Raw genomic sequence first — 23,359 nt, forward strand, 5'->3', positions numbered from 1 at the left:
TTCCCTGGCAAAGGAGAAAGGCCTGTGGTTATGGAAAAGAGCTTTGGAAATAAATGAGAATCCTTTACATTTGTCTGTTTCTTCAAGCATCCCACCAGTGTTACTGTTTTGCTATATGTTTGTCATTGGGATATTTATACTCACCAGGAAAACATTTCCAATTTTACAATGTAGACATATACTAAAAAGCATTATTTAGGACACACCAACTTATATGCAATCTTTGAAAATTGACATATAAAAACATATTGGTATACAAAAGTATATTACATACACCAAAACTGGTATATAAAAATAGATTAAAACAATAACAATTTTATCTACAGGGCACTTATGATCTCATTGCCAAACTCTATTCAACAAAAACTTTCAGTCAGACTGTGATCAGCTGCCAGAAGATACGGTACGAACAGCAGCTGCAGAGGAAGAGCTCAATCTTGGCTCAGAAAGTTAGGAATTAGTGACTGAGAAAGGTTAGCCGTTATGCAGACTGAAGTTGGGGAAATGGTCTCGAATTATTTGCACCTTGAACTTACCTCACCTGGCAGGGATTTTCATCATTTAAAACCTGTTTTTCTATTTGCAGCATCGTGGTGGGTCCTGAACAGCAGCTAGCTGTTTCCACACCTCTTTGTGGGCCAAGTACAAACCACGTGTCAATCAAAATGTGAATTACAAATTCTCTTTATTCATTTACTCTATTCTTTTTCTATATTTACTCTAAGATGAACACTGTTTTTAAATGTCTTATCTTTGTAACTATCTTTCTTGTAAAATTTAGCTCAATATTCAAAGTTCACTGTTACTCTCTACATTTACTGATTTGCTATACTATAACCCCAAACCCTTTAGTCATAAAATTCTAATATGTGAAAAAAGTGTTCACTTAAAGAAACAAAATTGTGAGAAAGAAACTGATAAAGAAAATATTTAAAATGTGAACTTTTAGAATATTACTTCATAGAATAGATTTGTAGATTTGCCATAAACTATAAAGGTTAAACCAGTGTTTTGTGATTTTTAAGTAACTGATTTTCTGCGAGTGAAGTTTATTCTTCTACTAGAGGCCTGCGGGGATCAGGCCAAATTTGTGCACTGAGCCTCTAACATCCCCCGAGGGGTCCCGGACTGGGAGAGGGCACAGGCCAGGCTGAGGGACCCCACCGGTGCACGAATAAGATCTTTGGTTAATCTCTTCCCACCCTCCACACTTCCCTCTGGATTCATCAGTCTGTTCCATGTTTCCATGCCTGTGCATTGAGTGTCTGCCCCCTGGGGTTAGTGCATGTCATAGCTACCGGTCGAACAATCGCACAGTCGCTTCGGCTTTTAGGTATATAGATAATGCCTACTCTTAGCGCTATTCATTTTTCTCTTATTTTAAAAATTGGTACATTATCCAATATGACTAGTGCCCTTATATACACACACAGAGAGAGAGACAGTGAGAGAAATGGTCATGTGGGGTCACGGAAGCAACCACGGAAGCACGCCCAGAAGAGGGGCCACAGGAGAACCAACCAGCCAGCGCCCTGAGCTTGGACTTGTAGTCTCTAGAACTGCAAGAAAATGTTTCTGTTGTTTTATCAGAAAAAAAGTTAACATAACTTTGTACAAAACCACATTGGCTGAAACCTGCAGAATCTCTATGTATCAGAGTATAAACTGCTTTTTCCCAAGTGAACAGTTCTGTGACAGGTACCATTTAATAATGTGACATCATTATGTAATTTATTAGCATCATAATTCCTTGGATATAAGTCAAACAAATCAAGAAAAATGGAGAGAGAGTTTAACTTTGAGAAAACCTGGTTCATAGCTTATAGCATTATGATCCAGAGGGCTAAATTTCCTAATGAAAAGTAGACATTTCTATTTCAAAATACTTTAAAAAATTTTTAATCTAAGTAAACAAAGAAGGAATATAGCACAAGCACCAATTTTAGGGAAATAATAAAATAGGGCAGGTGCTGCACAGATACAGTTTCCAGATTCACAGCGGAATGACCACAACCCAGTCCCACTGCCACCGCCTCAGACGCTCCACTGTTTAAGCTCATAAGTTAAATATTTTTCATAGTAAAATCTCTTTTAATGATAAATGTTGCTAATGAAAATATAATGTGTATAGAAATTTGCTACTATACTATTCTGTAGTCCAAATTCCTTTGAAACCACAGGTCTTCCAGGAAAAAACTGTGAGGTAAATATTTCCTGTTTTTTTTTGTTTGTTTGTTTGTTTTTGTTTTCCTGTTGGAAAATTCAGAAAAAAAGGAAGTCTGAACACACAAAAAATTTAAATATAAAACCTAAAATATTTTCTCCAACTGATTCATGGAGTATTAACTTTTATCAATACCTTCTTTGTATACCCACAGTCCTCATTCAATCTAAATGAAAGAATTTTGCCATAGGATCTACCTAGACGTAGGTCATAAATGCTGACATAATGCACACGCAACCACATGCATGTGTCTCAGGTCACTTCTAAAGAGGAGAAACACTAAGGAAAACCCCTGACTCAACATTTCCTTTATCTACCTAGCAAAGAACATCAATGGATAATGGACACCTACAGTGACTATTCAAACCATACACATGTACAAGATGTGCAGATAATAAATATCTTTGCTCTGATTATATACAGTAACAAAGGAGGAAGAGATGGAAACCCAGGGGACTGCTGACACACAAACTCTTCTTGAAACACAGGTTATAAATGGTTTCAAAATATAAACTACAGCCAATAGCAGTGTTATTCTGGCCAGTCCATGTCAGTGTCAGACTCAGAAGGTGCACTCCACCTTTGGGGATGAGGCAGTTCCCCACGGAGCTTGGCAGCGTGACTGGGAGGTGCTGCTCTTAGCAGCAGCGCCAGGCGGAAGGGCCCTGCAGGTTTCAAATTGGAATCATTCCTATTGTCTTGTTAACTAGAATTAAAAGACCTTGAGAATAGGCAGAAAATAAAGAGCTCTTACACAGATTATACATCTATTTTTGTGTGAGAGAGCATCTGTGTATTTATTTACACACATCTATATAAGGGAACCTATAATATAAGGGCAAATAGTAGGGGAAATGGCCCGGGGATTACTATCTAATTTAAAGTGACCAATAAACGTATGCTTAATGAAGTTTTCTCTATTTAAAACACAATCTACTTACTTTTCTGGGGAACAAAGCCATGAAAAGTATGGTGGATACTGAGAGACCAAGGAGGGAGACCTACATGTACTTAAAGCTTTAATCTGGTAAAAGCCCAAATGCCAGTGAACAGAAATGTCCTGTTGTTAGGAGTTGAGGATTCAACCTAAACCTTCCTGCCAAATGACAGCCTTCCATGCCACCCAGCAGCCCCGAAGACGAGAGCTTCTGAGAGAACCAGAGTTGGGGAAGTTTGCACTTACCTTTCTGTCAGCAATACTGTTTGGCACTGTGCTGGAGTGAACTTTTAGGACTAGAAGTCATATCCAGAGTGACAAATTCCAAGAGATGGTATAAAAATTCCAGGAACTAAAAGTTTTTAAGCCCTCAAATTCTTCATGTATACATATTCTTGTTATAAGAAATAAAAGAAATTACAGAACTGAATCTTAATGCACCTCAACTGGTTGCAAATGCCTAATTTTTCCTCTTTGGAAATAAGAATGGGTTTTGCAATTACTTTTGTTCATGGGGTCTGATCAGCACTTTTCACCTTCAGTTTTGTTCACTGCTATTGTTTCCAAATTGTCACCCTTTGCTGGTAACTGTGATCCTTAGACAATGTTATTGGAAACATCTATCTGCAAAGACTATCTAAACATCCCCCGTGTCACTGAGACTGCCCTGTGCAGACGCGTCCTCAGCCGAAGGTTGAAGAGACCCTCTCAGTGCTGGTCTGAAATCAGGAAACAAACAGAAGCCACTTTAGCAACAAGTCTGTGCCATCTACACATCGCAGCAAATTCTTTATATTTGAGAATCTTTACAGCTTACATTTCCATTCCATTATTACAAGTGATGAAAAACAAAAACTGAAAGTAGCATGCAAATTATAAGTACAGTCTTCCCATGTCACTAACCACATTTTTATTTGTGAGTGCTTCTTCCCAATATATTTAGGAAAGTGCTTGAAAAGCTGAAACTGATTAGAAAATTTTTTATAGTTTAAAATATCTCTCTCTCATTTTAGGAGAAACCAAATACCCAACCATCAAAATTAAAAATAAATTGAATTGTCACAGTCCATTACAGTTATTGTTACTAGATCCACTTCATTTGCAGGTGTCCAAAACATAAAATAATTATCTATCTTCAAATTCATCTGTTCTTAAAGTGCTCCTTAAAACTTTGGTTGTTTTCCTATAATATAAAAGAAAAACATAATGAAAACAGTTTTTACTAATTTGTTTATCAAACCAAATACTGTGACCTTATTAAGTGTTTACAGATCTAAATGCATGTTACTATAGAAATTATTAAAGTAACTGGAATTTGTCAAATAATAAAACAATCTTCTGTGTTTAATAGAACATATGTAATTCATTTTTAAATATATTAGATTGTATTCCAAACCTGTTCTGTTTTTGTGGTACTTAATTTTTTAAATGTTATTAATATATATATATATCAAAATTAAAGTCAACTCTAATGTATAAGGATTGGTCAAAATAATAAGCATACTCAACTTTTATCTACAAAATAAAATATTAGAGATGGAAAGTCTGCAATTGAAAAAATAACAGTTTTATAAAGCACTTAAGTTTAAGATTCATTTGTACAGACCAAGGATCATATGTTCCTAAAGTCGGTGAACAGGTAGGAAAATTCAAGCATCATAAGGACACTTATCCTCTTTAAATATTCCTGTGTACAAGGCATTATGAAAAAAAAGTTTAAACCCTGCTTTAAGTTTAAAAATAAGAATTGGCTGGAAGTGTACAAGTTAGGGATTTTAAGTTAAGAAACACTGATGTATATTATGAGCAAGTTAAAATATTTAAAAATTGTAATTAAGAAAAAAAGACTATGAAGTCTAAAGAGAAATCTCAAAACCGGAGAGCACAGGAGGGTAGTCTGTATCTGTTTGAGTCATTCTCAGTGTACCTATATTCTGAGCTCTTCTCAATTGAATCCCAGTTGCTTTTCTTTCTTTTTTATTTTTATTTTTACCATTACAGTGTTTCTGAAAACTCTAAATAAAGGTGCTTTAGTATGGAAGTAAAGACCATAGAAGATGAAAGTCATGTTTACTGAGTGCCTAATGAGAGAAAAGCACCATCCCAAGCACTTCCGACATGGTTGGAATTTAATGCTAACAAGTGCAGATTATCATTCTTATCTGTCATTGTAAAACGGAGGCTCAGGAGGGTTAAGTGACTTGTCTAAGTTTGAACAGGACACCAGTACACACAGTAACCCGAGCCTGATGCCAAAACACACGCCCTTCCCATCAATATATTTTGTGTATTTATTTTGATTGAATCTGTTGAGGTGGCAGAGAACTTTAAGACTAAGAAAATCAGAAACATGCTAAAAAGGAATAAGGGGCATGACTCTTTTTTTACTATAAAAAGACAATGTGTGTGGCTGACTGGTGTGGCTTGGTGGTTGAGCGTTAACCTCTAAACCAGGAGGTCACGATTCAATTCTAGTCAGGGCGCATGCCCAGCTTGCGTGCTTGCAGTCCCTAGTAGGAGCCATGCAGGAGGCAGCCAATCAATGATTCTCTCTCATCATTGATGTTTCTCTCTCTCTCTCCCTCTCTCTTTTCTGAAATAAATAAAAAAAATATTATAAAAACAACAACTAAATGAACAGAACAAAAGGCCCAGAAACAGACCATATTGTAGCCACAAAGATGGTGGGGGTGGGTGTGGGGGGAAGAACCGAGATTGTGGCGTAGGTAAATGTGGTAATTGCTGCCTCCCACAACCACATCAAAATTACAACTAAAATACAGAACAGCCCTAGCCAGTTTGGCTCAGTGGATAAAGTGTCAAGGGCACATGCCCAGGTTTTAGGCTCAATCCCCAGTAGAGGGTGTGCAGGAGGCAGCCAATCAATGATTCTCTCTCATCATTGATGTTTCTATCTCTCTCTCCCTCTTCCTTCCTCTCTGAAATCGATAAAAAAAAAATATACTATAAAATACAGAACCGCCATCATTCAGAACCACCTAAAATCTGGCTAAATGGAAGTCCTACAACTAGAGAAGTAAAGAAAAAAGCACATCGAGACAAGTAGGAGGGGAGGAGGAACTGAGGAGCGGAGGAGTGGAATGGGCTGGTCTGACACCCACATGTGACATGTTTTTAATCAGGAGGAATATCTTGGTTGCAGAAGCTTCCAGTGAGGGACAATGGGACTCAGGCCCACACCAGATCTCCTCAGGCTAGGGCTCCAGAGCTGGAAAGAGAGTCCCAGTAACTTCAGGCTATAAAAACCAGTGGGGATTGTGGCTGAGTGACACAGAGACTGCTGGAGTCCCAGGCAGTTCCTCTTAAATGGCTACCACTAGAACTTACGAGGATTCACTCCCTCTGAGCTCCAGTGCTGGAGCAGTGGCTTGAAGGGATCCAGAGACATATGAAGAGAAACTGGACCGTCTGGAATTGGGGCAAGAACTCAGGGGCAGCTTTCTCATAGGCAGGGAGGGGTTCATTGTTCCTATACTGAGACCTCCCCCTCACAGAGCTGACAGGCAGGGGCCATATCTGAGTTACCACCAACCTGGTTCACACTGTTTGCTCCACCTGGTGATTCCCTGAGACCCCGCCCCACCCAATTTGCAGCCTCACCCAAGCTGTTTGCAGCTGCTTTTCCATATGAATGGCCTTTCCTGGCTCAGGTTTCAGACTTTCCTAAAATCTCTCAAACAAGCAACAGCTGGACTCAGCATGTCCCATATCTCTCAATAAGTGGCCCAAGACTTGGCACTAGCAGCAGCCTGCCTTGCTTCACAATTTGGCCTTTCTTGGGTACTTTCAAGCCCAATACAAGTAGCAGCTACCTGCAGATCACTCTGTAGTGCCTGCCAGCAGTGGCTGACTTTGCATTATCTGGGAGGCCCCAGAGCCAGTGCACCTGGTGGACAGCTTCAGACCACAAAAGATTACAACTCTATACATCCACAAGTGATGCACTTAAGGGGCAGACTCACTGAAGCAAGTCCTGTTCCATAAGGGTGTCTCCTGCATAGCAGCTCTTCCACTGTAGTTGTAGCTCGTCCTCAAAGTCAAGTGGCTTGGGAATAAATTCCTCCCAGTGATGCCAACAGTAATCAAGACTCAACTACAACAAGACTGTGCACACAGCCCACACAGAGGCACACCTAGCGTGCCCAGCTTAGGTGACTGGGGAGACTGAGTCATTGGGTCCTACAGGACATCTACTAAACAAGGCCACTCTATGAATTCCAGGAGACACAGCAGCTCTACCTAATACATAGAAACAAACAGGAAAGCAGCCAAAATGTGGAGACAAAGAAACATGTTACAAATTAAAAACAGAAGAAATCGCCAGGGAAAGAACTAAATGAAATGGAAGCAAGCAAACTACAGAGTTCAAAACAATGGTTATAAGGATGCTCTAGAACAGCGGTTCTCAACCTGTGGGTTGCGACCCCTTTGGTGGTTGAATGACCCTTTCACAGGGTCACCTAAGACCATCCTGCATATCAGATATTTACATTACAATTCATAAGAGTAGCAACATTACAGTTATGAAGTAGCAACGAAAATAATTTTATGGTTGGGTCACAATATGAGGAACTGTATTTAAAGGGCCAGAAGGTTGAGAATCACTGCTCTAGGATATTAATTAGAGTTTCAAGGATCTTTAGGAAAGCTTTAAGGGACTTAGTGAGACTTTCAAGGATCTTAGTGAGAATGTCAAAGAAATGAAAAAGGATCAGTCAGCAATGAAGCATAAAGAACAATTTATAGGGATTCAACAGTAGAGCATGCCAAGAATCAAATCAATGATTTGGAATATGAGGAAGCAAAAAACAACCAACCAGAAGAGCAAAAAGGAAAAAGAACCCCAAAATATGAAGATACAGTAGTGTAAGGAGCCTCTGGGACAACTTCAAGCATACCAACATTCACATTATGGGGGTTCCAGAAGGAGAAGAAAGGGAGGAAGATATTGAAAAGCTATTTGAAGAAATAATGATAGAAAACTTCCCCTACCAGGTGAAAGAAATAAACTTACAAGTCCAGGAATCACAGAGAGTTCCAAACAAAAGGAACCCAAAGAGGCCCACACCAAGACATATCACAATTAAAATGCAAAGGGTTAAAGACAAAGAGAGTGCCAGGGTCCAACCCCAGCAGGTCCAGGGGTTCCCAAAGGCGTAGACGGAGTCTGCGAAGAAGGAAGGACACGGAGACAGTGTTCAGTTGATCAGCAGCCTAGCCAGGATCTCCAGCCAAGTTCTGGTCTGGATCTCCAGCGAAGTTCTGCTGTTTATTGTCTTGTTACATCCGTATTTATACCAGTTGATTTTAATCCTGTCAATTTCTATTACAAAGGTTAGGGCGTTTCTTATCTCCATTCCAGGGAGTAAAGATTATGTAGCTTAAGCATGATTGTTTGTAGTTAAAGTGATTACCCGCCTGGCACTTAGTTAAGGAGTTTCATCCCCTCCCTAACTTCAGGGAAAAATCCCTGCCTGGGGAAACAACCTTTCTCGGAGAGGTGACCTTGGTTAAAACACACAGCGCTAAGGGGAGCAAACATATTAAGAACAGTATGCTATATACGCCAGGTCCCTTGAAACATATGCTGTGCAGATGTTTCTATCCTGCAGCGACTGTGTCAAGCAGCAAGGATGGACCGGCTTCCCGCAAATTCCCCCTTTTTAATTTTTTAAATGATAGCACATGCAAATCAGTGGCCACCTCTCAGATTGGGCCGTTTAAAACTCAGAAGAAGACTGGCAAGCAATGACAGTGAGCATAACTATAAACATAGTGAATGGAGTGCACAAGGAGCCCATTCCTGTAGAAGGTTGCTGGCCTCTTCAGTCAAGGGATTACAGCTGTCCTCAAGTTGTTGGTTTGTCTTTGTTGGTCTGGCTAGCGGGCGGCGTCACTGGCGACGGGCTTCCCGAAGCATCAGCAAGTTGAAGGGCTGCATCAAAGGGTCCATCGGGGCCGTGGTTGATGGTGGTGTCGATGTCCGAGGAGGAGTAAGCTGTGCCCTCTGGGTCAGCTGATATGGAAGATGGAGGATAGTAGAGAGAAAAAGAAGAGAAAGCAAAAGAACTACAAGGCATGGAAGTGTTTAGAAAAAAGAGGGAGAATAAAGGGAAGAAGGCAGCATCCTGACACAGCCCTTTCCTTCAGCTGCCCCTTTCCCTGTGGTCCAAGGTAGAAATGGGAAACAAGTCCTGTTGCAGTAAGAGGACAGCTGCTGTCAGCCAGTCTCTGTCTTTACCTGGGTCCCGATATGAGCTGGGCCAAGTCTCTTTCTGTTTCTCGATCTGAGCTGGGCCAAGTCTTTCTGTTATCTGGGTCCCGATCTGGGCTGGGCATGGGAAGCGGGAAGCAGCCATGGGGACAGGAGACCTTCCTCAGAAGGGGCGAGTGTTCAAGCCCCTGAACCATTGGGGGCGTGAGGATCTGTGCCCCACCTCTGTTGAACCCCAAGTTCTCTCCTACTGGCCCCACGACTGTGCCTGTCTTAGGTTGCCCCACCTGTGGGGTCTTACCCGTCTTTGACTACCAGCCATCTCTGGGCCAAGTAGGGTGATGTGAGGTTCAGTTCTGTCTCCTTGGTAGCCTATGTCCCTCTGGCCTCCATGCCCAGCAACTGCCTTGGGCTCCCCTTGCCTGCTGGCCGGGCCCCGGCATTGATCACATATCTTGGTGAACCCAGGTTTCTTCTCCAGGGAGGGCCCAGCTCACGCTATTGGGTGAAAGACAGATCCATGGTACCAGCCACCATGAGGCTTCAACCTCAGCATGAACAGAGAGCTCAGGCAACAGCTATGGGCAATTGGATTGTAAGAAGAGGGTCCCTCTTGACACAAGGGTAAGAGGGGCCAATACAGGACAAAGGAGAGCCCCGGAACAGGGCTTTCTCAGCCCAGGATGTCAGGCTCTTGGCACAAGACAACTCCATGTATGGGACATATACCAAACATCCCTAGAAATGGCATAAAAGGAAGGTGCCCTTCCTGGAACACTAGGGTAGGGAGATTCTAGAAGAGGCTGTGTTCAGGAAAGAAGGAGAAAGGCCAAAGAACCAGCAAACAAGTAGTTAGATTTTTTTAAAAAAAGGAAAAAGGAAAGATGTGGGGCAAAGCTGGAACATGTGGAAAGACAAAAAGGAGGTACATGTGATCCTCCCAATGGACAGATTGTTCCAGCTCAGGGCTGCACATCTGTTGCAGATGGGCACTGGTCAGGTGTGCTATGATGAGGCAGAGATGGCAGGCGGTGAGACATAAGGTCGGACTAGATGGTCTGGAATCCACACAGGTGAGTCTGCGTCCTGTGGAAATATACAAGCATATCCTCTCCCCTGGGTTAAAAGTACATCAGGTCCCTTCCAGGCTCCTGTAAGCAAGTCTCTCCATTTGACGAGGGCTTTAGGTTTAGTTAGATCAGGGTTCCAATGCCTGTACATCGGGGAATTTCCCTCAGAATCTACATTTAGTATATTAATTACAAACTGAGCATGTTGTAGAACATGATGAGGAGAGGAATATTTAAACTCATTTTCTTGTAATTTTTTAATTTGTGTTTTTAAAGTTTGGTGAGCCCTTTCTACTATTGCTTGGCCTTGAGGATTGTAGGGTATTCCTGTAGTATGTGCGATGCCGAATGTAGAGCATAAGTTTTTAAAAGCTCTAGAGGTATAGGCAGGCCCATTGTCAGTTTTAAGTGCCCTTGGTATTCCTAGGTAGGAAAAGCATTGGAATAGATGTTGACTTACATCTTTAAAGGCTTCTGTACGTGCAGAAGCAAGGATAACATGAGAAAAGGTATCAATACAAACATGCACATAGCAAAGTTTGCCAAAAGATGGGACATGAGTAATATCCATCTGCCATAAGTCACAGGGTCTAAGTCCTCTTGGATTAACTCCAGTAGCAGGGCTAGGAAAATGAGTAGGACAGTGGCCGCAGTCACGCACAATACTTCGAGCAGCTTCTCTAGATATGCGATAATATAGACGGAGAGCAGAAGCATTTTGATGGTGAATGGCATGAGACCGCCGGGCTTCTTCTAGAGCTGTACAAACTACTGGGCGAGTTAGTAAATCCGCCTGATAATTTCCTTCGCTTAAGGGTCCTGGTAGGCAGGAATGAGCTCTAATATGTCCAATATAGAAAGCCTTTTCTCGTTTGTGAATGCAAGTTTGTAGCTGAGTTAACAAAGAGAAAATGGCTGTTCTTCCTTGTGGGAGAGAGGCGGTCTCAATATGAGGAAATAATTTAATTATATATTGAGAGTCAGTGTACAAGTTAAAGGGAACCTGTTGCAATTGTTCAAAAGCATAAATGACTGCCAAAAGCTCTGTTCTCTGAGCTGACGTCTCTAGGGTTTGTTGAACATGGGTTATTGAGTCAATGATAGTTACTGCCCTACCATTAGAGGAGCCATCTGTGAATACTAAGGAGGCAGGAGGTGATAATGGCTCTTTTGAACATTTAATAGGAAATATAAACGGATGTAGGGAGAGAAATTGCAATATAGGTGATCTTGGCAAATGATGTAAAATTTGTCCTGGGAAGTTACCTATAGCTATTTGCCACTCTTCTTCAAATTGTAATAGTGTGTCTAATTGTTCTCTTTTATAAGGTATTATTATCTCAGTAACTTCTCTTCCAAAGAGTTCGATACTGCGTCGTCTACCTTTGATAATGAGAGTGGCCACTAGGGAGGGATAGGGTGGTACAATCTTCCTAGGAGTGACAGGTAAATGTATCCATTCTAATGGTCCTTCCTGCCACAAGCATCCTGTAGGAGTATATTTAGTGGCTAGAATAATTAAGGCCCAAGATTTGGAATAATCTAGATACTGTAGTTGCTGTTTATTGATGGCCTGTTCTATTTTTGCTATAGCCTTTTCTCCTTCTACAGTTAATTGTCGGGGAGACTTAGGGTTAGAATCTCCCTTTAAAATGTCAAATAGAGGTTTTAAGTCAAGAGTGGTTATTTTTAGATACGACCTGACCCAGTTGATATCACCTAATAGTTTCTGATAATCATTCAATGTGTTTAAATGATCTTTTCTTAATTGTAGAAGCTGATGGGTGATAGTAGAGGTATGTAATATTCTGCCTAAGTAGGAAAAAGAAGGTTCAGTCTGAATCTTTTCTGGGGCTATTTTTAGACCATGTTCTTCTAAAGCAAGGATGGTCTGAGTAAGAATTTCCTGTAAAGTAGCCCGATCTTTATGAGCTAGTAAAATATCATCCATATAATGAATAAGATATAGATCTGAAAATTTCTTTCTAATAACTTGCAATGCCTGATCTACAAACTTTTGACATAATGTAGGACTATTTTTCATCCCTTGTGGGAGAACCTTCCATTGGTATCTCTGATAAGGCTGTTTAAAGTTTTCTGATGGTATGCTGAATGCGAATCTTTGACAATCAGCTGGGTGAAGAGGTATAGTGAAAAAACAATCCTGTAAGTCAATAACAACAACACAATACTCCTGTGGAATTGCCACAGGGGAGGGCAATCCAGGTTGTAAGGAGCCCATATCTTCCATGGTGGCATTTATGGCTCTTAGATCTTGCAAAAGTCTCCACTTGCCTGATTTCTTTCTTATTACAAATATGGGTGTGTTCCAGGGACTATTTGATGGCTCTATATGTCCCTCTGCTAATTGCTGATCAATTAATTGTCAGGCTGCTGATATTTTCTCAGATGTTAAGGGCCACTGCTCAACCCATACTGGTTGTGACGATTTCCAGACTATGGGATCAGCAGTCCTAAGGGCAATGGCCCCAATTACAGATCCTGTCGAGGAGTGTGAGGTATTACTTTCCTTTCCTAATCCCTTTCCTGGATTAAATCTCGTGTCTAGCATCTGTGATGTTACTCTATCACTGGGGCTATATAATACAACTCCCATTTGAGACAAGATATCTCTTCCCCATAATGTAAAGGGGATAGTCGTAATTACATAGGGACAGAATGTTCCTGAATGTTGATCTTCATCAGTCCAAGTTAGAATCTGAGAACTCTTTTTTACATTAGATGCCTTGCCTAGTCCTACTAGGGAAGTGGAGGTGGTGTGCGTGGGCCATGAAGAGGGCCAATCCTTCTCTGCTATGCAGGAAACATCTGCTCCTGTATCCAATAGACCTTCAATTGGTTTTCCCTGAATTTGTAAAATTTTTGTAGGTCTAGTAGCATGGATTTCTTGTATCCAAAATGCTGCATCACTAGATCCAAAGCCTCCGGCCCCTCTAGCTTCCTGGGTAACAGCTGTCCCTATTTTATGTATTGGTAACAGGATTAATTGGGCAATTCTCTGGTTGGGCTGAATCTGTATAGTTGTCGTGGGTGGGGAAAGTAAAATCTGTATTTCTCCTGTGTAGTCTGCATCAACAACTCCTGGGATGACTAAGATCCCCTGTAACGAGGTGGAGCTCCGTCCTAATATTAAACCCACGGTTCCCTCAGGCAGCGGCCCAGACACTCCTGTAGGAATGGCTGCTACTGGCGAGTCTGGGGTTAGTACTGCATGGGTGGTTGAGTGGAGGTCCAATCCTGCACTGCCTGGGGTTGCCCTGAAGAGGTCACTGACTGATCGAAATTTGCAGAGGGGTTGAAGGTTGATGCCCCTATTATTGCAGGGGCCTGGGGCTGGCCCCTTCTCAAGTTTCCCAATTGAGGTGATGGGATATAACCTCCTTGGGAGCTATTTGTAGAGTTTAAAGGCCGACCATTTTTATGGTATTTTGATCTACATTCCTTTGCCCAATGGAATCCTTTCTGACATCGGGGACAAACGGTTTTTGGAGGATTAATATTATTCCCTAATGTATTTCCAGGCTGTCGAGGAGCTTGCCATCTGGCCTGAGCATTATTATTTTTATTTGGGCATTCTCTGCTAAAGTGCCCAGATAAGCCACAAGAGTAGCAGTTCATATTTCTTTTATTACCTGTATTATTGCTGGCTTGTCCTATACTCTGTACATATTGAGGGTATGTCTCCCCTTTGAGAGCTGCAGCTATAGCTACACCCTGTATAAATGCTGGACTTACATCAGCACACTGTTTTATAAAATCATTTATAGTTCCTGTTCTGAGAATCGGCCTTAATAAAGCCTGACAGGTATTATTAGCATTTTCAAAAGCCAGTTGTTTGATTAGGATATCGGCTGCCTCTTTGTTATTGATTACTCTCTTGACTGCCTGCATGAGGCGAGAAAGGAAATCCTGATATGGTTCCTCCACCTTCTGTTTAACCTCTGTAAGGGTGGTTGTTTTTCCTGCTGTATAAGGTAGGAATTTCCAGGCACTTACTGCACAACTGGTTACTTTGGTAAGTGCCTCTGTGGGCATATTCATTTGCTCCTCAGCCGTGTTAAAATCACCTTCTCCTAATATCATGTCTAGGGTTATTCCTTTTCTGGTTTTTTCGCTAGTGGCTACAGCTTTCTTAGCAAGATCATCATATTCAGTTTTCCATAATAAGTAATCGCCTCCTGAGAGACAGGATTTACAAACCTGTGACCGATCATAAGGAGTCATCCATTTACTGGCTAGGGTTTCTACCAAGGTTTGTGTGTAAGGAGCTAGAGGTCCATATTCAGAGCAGGCCAATTTTAATTCTTTAAGTACTTTGTAAGGTATAGGCTCCAAGGTGGGGTTTCTATTCCCACCAGACTCATTCTCATATGTAACTGGGAAGCAGAGTGAGAATTCAAGATCTCCATTAGCTTCAGCTTCTCTTATCGCCCTTTGAAATTTAGACATGGAGCTCATAGGAGCCACAGGACCTGGTTTAGGCTTCCTTTCTAATTTGGGGAGCCTGTTTTGAATGGGAGGGCCACTCTCCTCTCTACTGACTGGAAAGGACCAATGGTCATGTTTATGATATTTATTCTCCTCCCGATCAGTAGGCATAGCTAAATTGCTTTTAGATTGAGCTGAAGACAATAATGATGTATCCTCTCTAGGTGGAGCCGAGGGACTATTGAAAGGTTGAGAAAGTTCAACCATTTTTGCCTCTGGTGCCAAGGTTTCACAAACTGAATTCCAGAGAGAAAAGATATCTGCCGGGACCTTCTCAGATCCATGGTAGCTGTAATAGTTCTTTAATTGCTCTCCTACTTTAGTCCAAGTTTCTAAATTAACAGTTCCATCCTCAGGAAGCCATTGACATATGTCTTCTATAAAACTTTCTGTCTGACTGGGAGTAACCTTAACTCCTCTGCTAGCAAGCATATGCGTTAAAAGATTAATACAGAGTCTTTTTTCTTTAGACTCAGTATGACCCATCCTGTCAATCTAAGTTCTGTACTAACTACCCGCTTACCCTACTTATCCTCTATAGGGGGGGTCTGAAGCACCCTACGGTGCAGTCCTATCCGTCCCAAGTACGGGGGGACTTACCTAAGGGAACCCTGTTCGGGCGCCAGATGCCGGGGTCCAACCCCAGCAGGTCCAGGGGTTCCCAAAGGCGTAGACGGAGTCGGCGAAGAAGGAAGGACATGGAGACAGTGTTCTGTTGATCAGCAGCCTAGCCAGGATCTCCAGCCAAGTTCTGGTCTGGATCTCCAGCGAAGTTCTGCTGTTTATTGTCTTGTTACATCCGTATTTATACCAGTTGATTTTAATCCTGTCAATTTCTATTACAAAGGTTAGGGCGTTTCTTATCTCCATTCCAGGGAGTAAAGATTATGTAGCTTAAGCATGATTGTTTGTAGTTAAAGTGATTAACTACCTGCCTGGCACTTAGTTAAGGAGTTTCATCCCCTCCCTAACTTCAGGGAAAAATCCCTACCTGGGGAAACAACCTTTCTCGGAGAGGTGACCTTGGTTAAAACACACAGCGCTAAGGGGAGCAAACATATTAAGAACAGTATGCTATATACGCCAGGTCCCTTGAAACATATGCTGTGCAGATGTTTCTATCCTGCAGCGACTGTGTCAAGCAGCAAGGATGGACCGGCTTCTGGCAAGAGAGAATCTTAAAAGCAGCAAGAGAAAAGCAGTTAGTTACCTATAAGGGAGTACCCATACAACTGGCAGCTGGATTCTCAACAGGAACTTTTAAGGCCAGAAAGAGTGGCAAGAAATAGTCAAAGTGATGAATAGTAAGAACCTAAAACCAAGATTACTCTACCCAGCAAAGCTATCATTTAGAATTAAAGGTCAAATAAAGAGCTTCACAGACAAGAAAAAACTAAAGGAGTTCATCACCACCAAACCAGTATTACATGAAATACTGAAAGGATATTCTTTAAGAAGAGGAAGAGGAAGAAGAAGGAGAAGGAAGAGGAGAAGGAGGAGGAGGAGAAGGAGGAGGAGGAAGAGGAGGAAGGGGAGGAGGAGGAGGAGGAGACGGAGATGGAGAGAGGAGGGGGAGGAGGAGGAAGAGAAAAAAGATAAAAATATGACCAATAAAATGGCAATAAATACATATCTATCAACAATTTAATCTAAAAGTCAAAATAAACAAACAAGGAATGTAACAAACAAAATAAACTGATAAATAAACTAGAACCAGCGTCATAGAAACATGGGACTAATGAATCTCAGAAGGAAGGGGGAAAGGTGGATAGGAAGAGATTGACCAAAGAATTCATATGCATTACCGATGGACACAGACAATAGGGTGGTGAAGACCTGGGGCAGAATGGGAACTGAGAGGAGGGGGGCAACTGGAGAAAAAAAGGAGCATCCATAATACTCTCAACAATAAAGATTTGAAAAACAACACAATAAAAAACTAAGATGACAGAGGACTTAGCCTCTCATTAAATATTGCTAGGATGACTTAAGATCCATAGAGAGGGAAAAAACAAACACTTTTACCTCACATTATGTAGCAAAATCAATTCCAGGTGGATAATAGAACTTAATTAGAAAACAAACCAATAGAAGTTTTATAAGAAAACTAGAAGCCGGGTGCATGGATTCATGCACCAGTGGGGTCCCTCAGCCTGGCCTGCGCCCTCTTGCTATCCAGGACCCCTCAGGGGATGTAGTAGTGTGCAGTGCAGCAGGTGGCTGGGGAAGAGCCCAAGACAGAGCCAAGTGCCCGCTTATCCTGGCCCCATTGCAACTTCCGCTGCCGCTGCTCAGTAGCACTGCCATGGAGGCGGGAGAGAGGCTTGCGCCACTGCAGCTGTGCTCACCAGCCATGAGCCCAGCATCTGGCGCCCCTCAGTCAGCTGAGCAGTGCTCCCACTATGGGAACACACTGACCACGAGGGGGCAGCTCCTGCAATGAGCATCTGCCCCCCTGGTGGTCAGTGTGTATCATAGTGATTGGTCAAATGATCGTTAGGTCTTTTGGTCACTTAGGCTTTTATATATATATAGATATGTCAGGCTCTTTTCAATAAACATAACTATTCCATTCTAATTCTTTTTTTGTTTTATTTTTATTAATCCTCACCCAAGGATATTTTTCCATTGATTTTTGGAGAGAGTGGAAGGGAGGCTAGGGTAGAGAGAGGGAAAGATGGGGAGAGAGACATACACAGAGAGAAACATCTATGTGAGAGAGACACATGTGCCCCATCTGAGGCCAGAGATTGAATTTAGAACCCAGGTATGTGCCCTTGACCAGGAATCAAACCCAAGACCCTTCTGTACATGGGTTGATGCTCTAACCACTGCCCCACACCAGCCATGGCCCATTCTAATTCTTCACTAGAGTGCTAATTACTTACAGTAATTGGTTATATTATACATTTACATTTATGTAATTTTATGCATTATGTTTCACAATGATAACAAAAATTAAGAGTGAATAAAACGATAATATTAAAGATAAACATTTTGGAATTAAAATTATACAAAATTAGAAAACTAAGAGGGGAGGGAGAAGGGGAATGATGACAAAAGTGAAGGGCATAAGCAAAAGATAAAAAACCTCATACACAGACAACAGTATGGTGATTATCAGAGGGGCAAGGGGGGATAGATGATGATGGAAAGAGGCCTGACTTGGGGTGGTGAACACACAATACAATGTACAGATGATATATTATAGAATTGTACTCCTGAAACCTATAAAATTTTATTAACCAATCAATGACACCCAATAAATTAATTAAAAAAAAAAAACTTCTAAAGAAAAGGAAACTACTTACTGGTTTTTGAAGTACAATGGGATGATCAGGAAGAAAGTCTGGTTTTTTCCTGCAGATGGAAACACTGGAGAGCTTCAACAGGAAATCTCTGCTGTATTTAATTCTCTCTGTAGATATTAAACATTAAATGTTATAACACACAGAACTTGTCCAGATCACCTTTCTGCTCAACGCTTCCTGGATATCCCTTAACTGTCCTGAAAGGACTAATTTCTCTGCCAAAAACTTGCTTCCAATTTTCCTCTTACAAGAAAAGAAAGCCAAGTAACCAAGGAAAAATGGAGGAAAGAGACCATGCTAAGTGAGCTGTTCTAGCAAATGACTGAATCCAAGGAGGGGGTCTTGGAAACCTGCAGTTTGTAGCCAAGGTAGATGACGTTCTGGGCAAGCTGGGGCCTACCACTTGCAAGTGTGTTCAGAAGTAAAGGGTTCCCACAAAATAACAAGGTAGCCCACTGTATGGGAGAGCATATTTGCCAATGATACATCCAATAAGGGGCTAATCTCCAAAGTTTATAGAAAACTCATACAACTTAACAAAAGGAAGATAAACCAATTACAAAATGGGCAAAGGACCTAAATAGACACTTCTCCAAAGAGGGCATACAGAAGGCTAAGAGGCATATGAAAAAATGCTCAAAGTAACCAATCATCCGAGAGATGCAAATCAAAACGACAATGAGGTATCGCCTCATACCTGTTAGAATGACTACCATCAACAAATCAACAAACAAGTGCTGGCAAGGATGTGGAGAAAAGTGAACCCCGGTACACTGGGAATGCAGACTGGTGCAGCCACTGTGGAAAATAGCATGGAGTTTCCTCAAAAACTTAAATATTGAACTGCTATTTGATCTAGTGATCCCACTTCTAGGAATAGATCCCAAGAAATCAGAAACACCAATGAGAAAGGACATATGCACCCCTATGTTCATAGCAGCACAACTTACAATAGCTAAGATTTGGAAACAGACCAAATGCTCATCAGGAGAGGAGTAGATTAAAAACCTGTGGTACATCTACACAATAAAATACTATGCTGCTATAATAAAAAAGAAAGAACTCACACTGTTTGCAACAGCATAGGTGGAACAGGAGAGCATTATGCTAAGCGAGAAAAGTCAGTCAGAGAAAGACATATATCACATGATCTCACTCATATGTGGTATCTAATGAACAACATAAACTGATGAACAAAAATAGATACAAAAACAGAAGCACCAAACAGACTATCAAACCTTAGAGGGAAGGCAGGGGAGGGTGGGCAGGTGGGAAGAGATCAACCAATGAACTTACATGCATATATGCATAACCCAGGAACACAGACAATAGGGTGATGAAGGCCTGGGGTGTGGGGGGACAGGCTGGGAGAGGTCAATAGGGAAAAAGCGGACATATATAATACTTTCAATAACAAAGATTAAAAATAAAAAGAAATGGTGGGTGCTGTTGTGGGACTGAGCCCTGTACCTGTAGAGTCTGTATGAACTACAGTGTCAGGATTGGATTGGATTATAAAACACCCAGCTGGTGTTGCAAACAACTGCTTGCTACATGGAAACACTGCACATCTTGTGTCCGAAGTGAAGTGCCAGGAGTACAGAGAGCATGAGAGTCCAGGAGAAGCACAGGAGGGCCGTTTCTACCTTGCACATACCCAGGGGGAAATCTTCAGGAATGTCATAGAAGTTCAAAATTGTGCATGACACAGAAGATACACAAATAAGCTTCTACCTGCTTAAGCGATTGTTATTATGGTCTCACCATTAGAACAGTCAAGCCTACAGCCTGACTAATATGGGCAGAAATCAACCAAAAGAATATAATAAATGTCTATTACAGCAAAGCAAATATTAACTCCACATAAATACTAACACTCTCTTATGAAATCTTGGAATTATAATAAAAAGTTACCTTTTTTAACTGGAGACTGATGTTGCGTTTGCTCGCTGAGGCCCGGAGAAAAGGCCTGCATTCCATTCGTCTTACACTGTTGAAAGAAGAAAATACACTTTTTAATTAAGGTATAAACATTTTATGAAGCGCTTTTTTACAATTCAAAAATATTCTCAATTACCAAAGTATTAATCAAGGCATATTTTTTGGCTAAAGGATAAGCAATATGATAGTATACCTATTAAAATAAGCAATACAGATATCTTTTAAAATATATTCAGATATTTTTGTCATGATCGTAATTATTTTTGAAAAGGACTATAAAACCGAAGATGAATAATATGATCTTAAAGATAAATAATTCCAAATGGCTCAATTGATTGGAGCGTCATCACGTACACCAAAAGGTTGTGGGTTTGATTCCTAGTCAGAGCACATGCCTAGGTTGCTAGTTTGATCCCGGTCAGGGCACATACGGAAGACAGCCGATTAATGTTTCTCTCTCACATCAAAGTTTCTCTTTCTCTCTCTCTCTCTCTCTCTCTCTCTCTCTCTCTCTCTCTCTCTCTCTCTCTCTTCCTCTCCGTCTAAAATCAATAAAAACGTATCCTTGGGTGAGGATTTTTTAAAATGGGTTTTAATTCATGAAAACACATATTTATTCACAAAAACCTGAAATACTACTAGAGTATTTACTTTGCTTGATTTTATGTAAAGTAGAACCTTGATGTCAGTTTACAACCATATAAACCAGCAGTTCTCAACATGTGGGTCATGACCCCTTTGGCAGTCGAACAACACTTTCACAGGGATTGCCTAAGACCATCCTGCATATCAGATATTTATATTATGATTCATAAGAGTAGCAACATTACAGTTATGAAATAGCAATGAAAATAATTTTATGGTTAGGTCAGTCACAACATGAGGAACTGTATTTAAAGGGCCAGAAGGTTGAGAACCACTGAAACTGTTTCACACACTACCTTAGAAATAAGGAAAGAAAGAAAATATTGCTTCATCCAATGAAGCAAAAACAAAAATGCAACATGTCTAAGCCAAGGAGTCTTGAGCCCAGGTTTTCAGTCCTACTTGCAGGACCACCTTAATTATGAGACTAGAGGCCCGGTGCACGAAATTTGTGCATGGGGGGTCCCTCCAGCCCAGCCTGCACGCTCTCCAATCCGGGACCCCTTGGGGGATGTCCAACTGCCGGTTTAGGCCCCATCCCTGGGGCCTAAACCGGCAGTTAGACATCACTCTCACAATCCTGGACCGCTAGCTCCTAATTGTTCACCTGCCTGCCTGCCTGGTCGTCCCTAACTGCCTCCTCCCACCGCGCCCCCCCCCCCCACCCGCCAGCCTGATTGCCCTTCACTGCCTCTGCATGCCGGCCTGATCCCCCCTAACTGTCCTCCACTGCCAGCCTGGTCGCTCTTTATTGCCCCCCCTGCCAGTCTGGTCACCCCTACTGCCCCCCCTGCTAGCCTGGTAGCATCCAACTGCCCCCCTCTGCCATCCTGATCACCCCTACCTGTCCCCTGCTGCTGGCCAGGTCACCCCAACTACTGCCTCCCTGCTGACCTGGTCGCCCCACGCAGCCTGTTTTTGTTCAGTCGTTTGGTTGTCTCTCACTAACACCCCTGCCGGCCTGGTTGCCCCATACAGCCTGTTTGTTCAGTAGTTTGGTCACCCCTCACTAACCCCCCTGTCGGCGTGGTCATAGGCAGCCATCTTGTGAGGGCATGAGGATTAATTTGCATATTACCTCTTTATTATATAGCAGTGGTTCTCAACCTTTCTAATGCCATAACCCTTTAATACAGTTCCTCATGTTGTGGTGACCCCCAACCATAAAATTATTTTCGTTGCTACTTCATAACTGTAATTTTGCTTCTGTTATGAATTGTCATGTAAATATCTGATATGCAGGATGTATTTTCATTGTTACAAATTGAACGTAATTAAAGCATAGTGATTAATCACAAAAACAATAGGTAATTATATATGTGTTTTCCGATGGTCTTAGGCAACCCCTGTGAAAGGGTTGTTCGACCCCCAAAGGGGTCGCGACCCACAGGTTGAGAACCACTATTATATAGGATTGACTAATCTAATCTGATTTAAAAATTTTTAACTCCTTTGATTTAACTCCTACATGCTCACCAAGAAATATTCCGTTTACAATTTAACTTTCCATAAATCTCCTTAAAGAAGATAATACACTAATAGAACCAAGAAGAGAATCTCAGAGCACAAGGCAGACAGATTTCTAATTATAAAGTAATGGGCTTTCTGATTATATAAATCAGTTTCACGTACTTGGTCAATACAATCTACCAGTAAGAGATTATCTCTCTATGGTAATGAAAATTAATTTGCAAAACAACAGACTAGACCATGGGCCACAGTAATTCCCGAAGGTAGGCTTCTTTGCAGACATCTATCCTTAACAATGAATATTTCACCTGGTGGTAGCTCCATGGTAGCTGATTTGTTCCCAGTGGGAGCACATGCCTGGGTTTCAGGCTAGATCCCCAGGGGGAGGAGCTGATCAATGATTCTCTCTCTTCATTGATGTTTTTATTTCTCTCTCCTTCTCCCTTCCTCTTTGAAATCAATAAAAAATATATTTTTAAAAAATGAATATTTCTGGACAACCAAGATGAATTTGCTGCCGCGCACAACCACATTAAAACTACAAGTAAAAGACAAAACAAATACCATCCAGAACCACGGGAAGGCTGGCTGAGTGGAAATTCTACAACCAGAAGGAAAGAGAAAAGCACATTGAGTCCGGTAGGAGGTGCAGAGGTGTGGAAGTGTGGAGGTATGGAGGCACGCGCGAAAGAGGCTGGCAGCTGGCTATGCTGTTGTCTTTTTTAATTGGGATGGAGAAACAAGCTCCCGAATGCTCTGAACTCGAGTTCCGGGTGAAAATTTGGAGACCCAGACTCATATGGAGAGAAACTGGACTCTCTGGCATTGGGCCAGAATGTGAGGGCGGCTTTCTCGCAGAGGTGCTTGCAGCGTTCATTGCTTCTGCACGGGGCTATGGGAGACAGACCCCAGGACCTCTCCAAGGCAGAGCAGACTGGCAGCCATTGTGGTTTGCTCCACCCTGGTGATTCCCACCCAATTTACAACCCCACCCAAGCTGTGCGCAGAGGCTTTTGC

At 41.7% G+C, this 23,359-nt stretch overlaps 1 protein-coding gene across 2 annotated transcripts in view; it reads right to left on the reverse strand.

Annotated features, from left to right (window-relative positions):
- Nucleotides 1-2,255: 2,255 nt before the first annotated feature.
- The window catches only part of LOC308533379 (uncharacterized protein C8orf88), a 32,450-nt gene continuing 11,346 nt past the window's right edge, over nt 2,256-23,359 (reverse strand). For both annotated transcript variants that reach the window (XM_081111361.1, XM_081111360.1), the window contains 3 exons: nt 20,201-20,276; nt 18,287-18,393; nt 2,256-4,344 (listed from right to left, as the gene is read on the reverse strand). In XM_081111361.1, the coding sequence (XP_080967487.1) occupies nt 4,303-4,344; nt 18,287-18,393; nt 20,201-20,276 (225 nt within the window). In that variant the 3' untranslated portion in view covers nt 2,256-4,302. The remainder of the gene's footprint in view (nt 4,345-18,286; nt 18,394-20,200; nt 20,277-23,359) is intronic.

The sequence above is a fragment of the Myotis nattereri genome (assembly GCF_964212035.1).
Source record: "Myotis nattereri genome assembly, chromosome: 17".
In the NCBI taxonomy this organism is placed as follows: domain Eukaryota; kingdom Metazoa; phylum Chordata; class Mammalia; order Chiroptera; family Vespertilionidae; genus Myotis; species Myotis nattereri.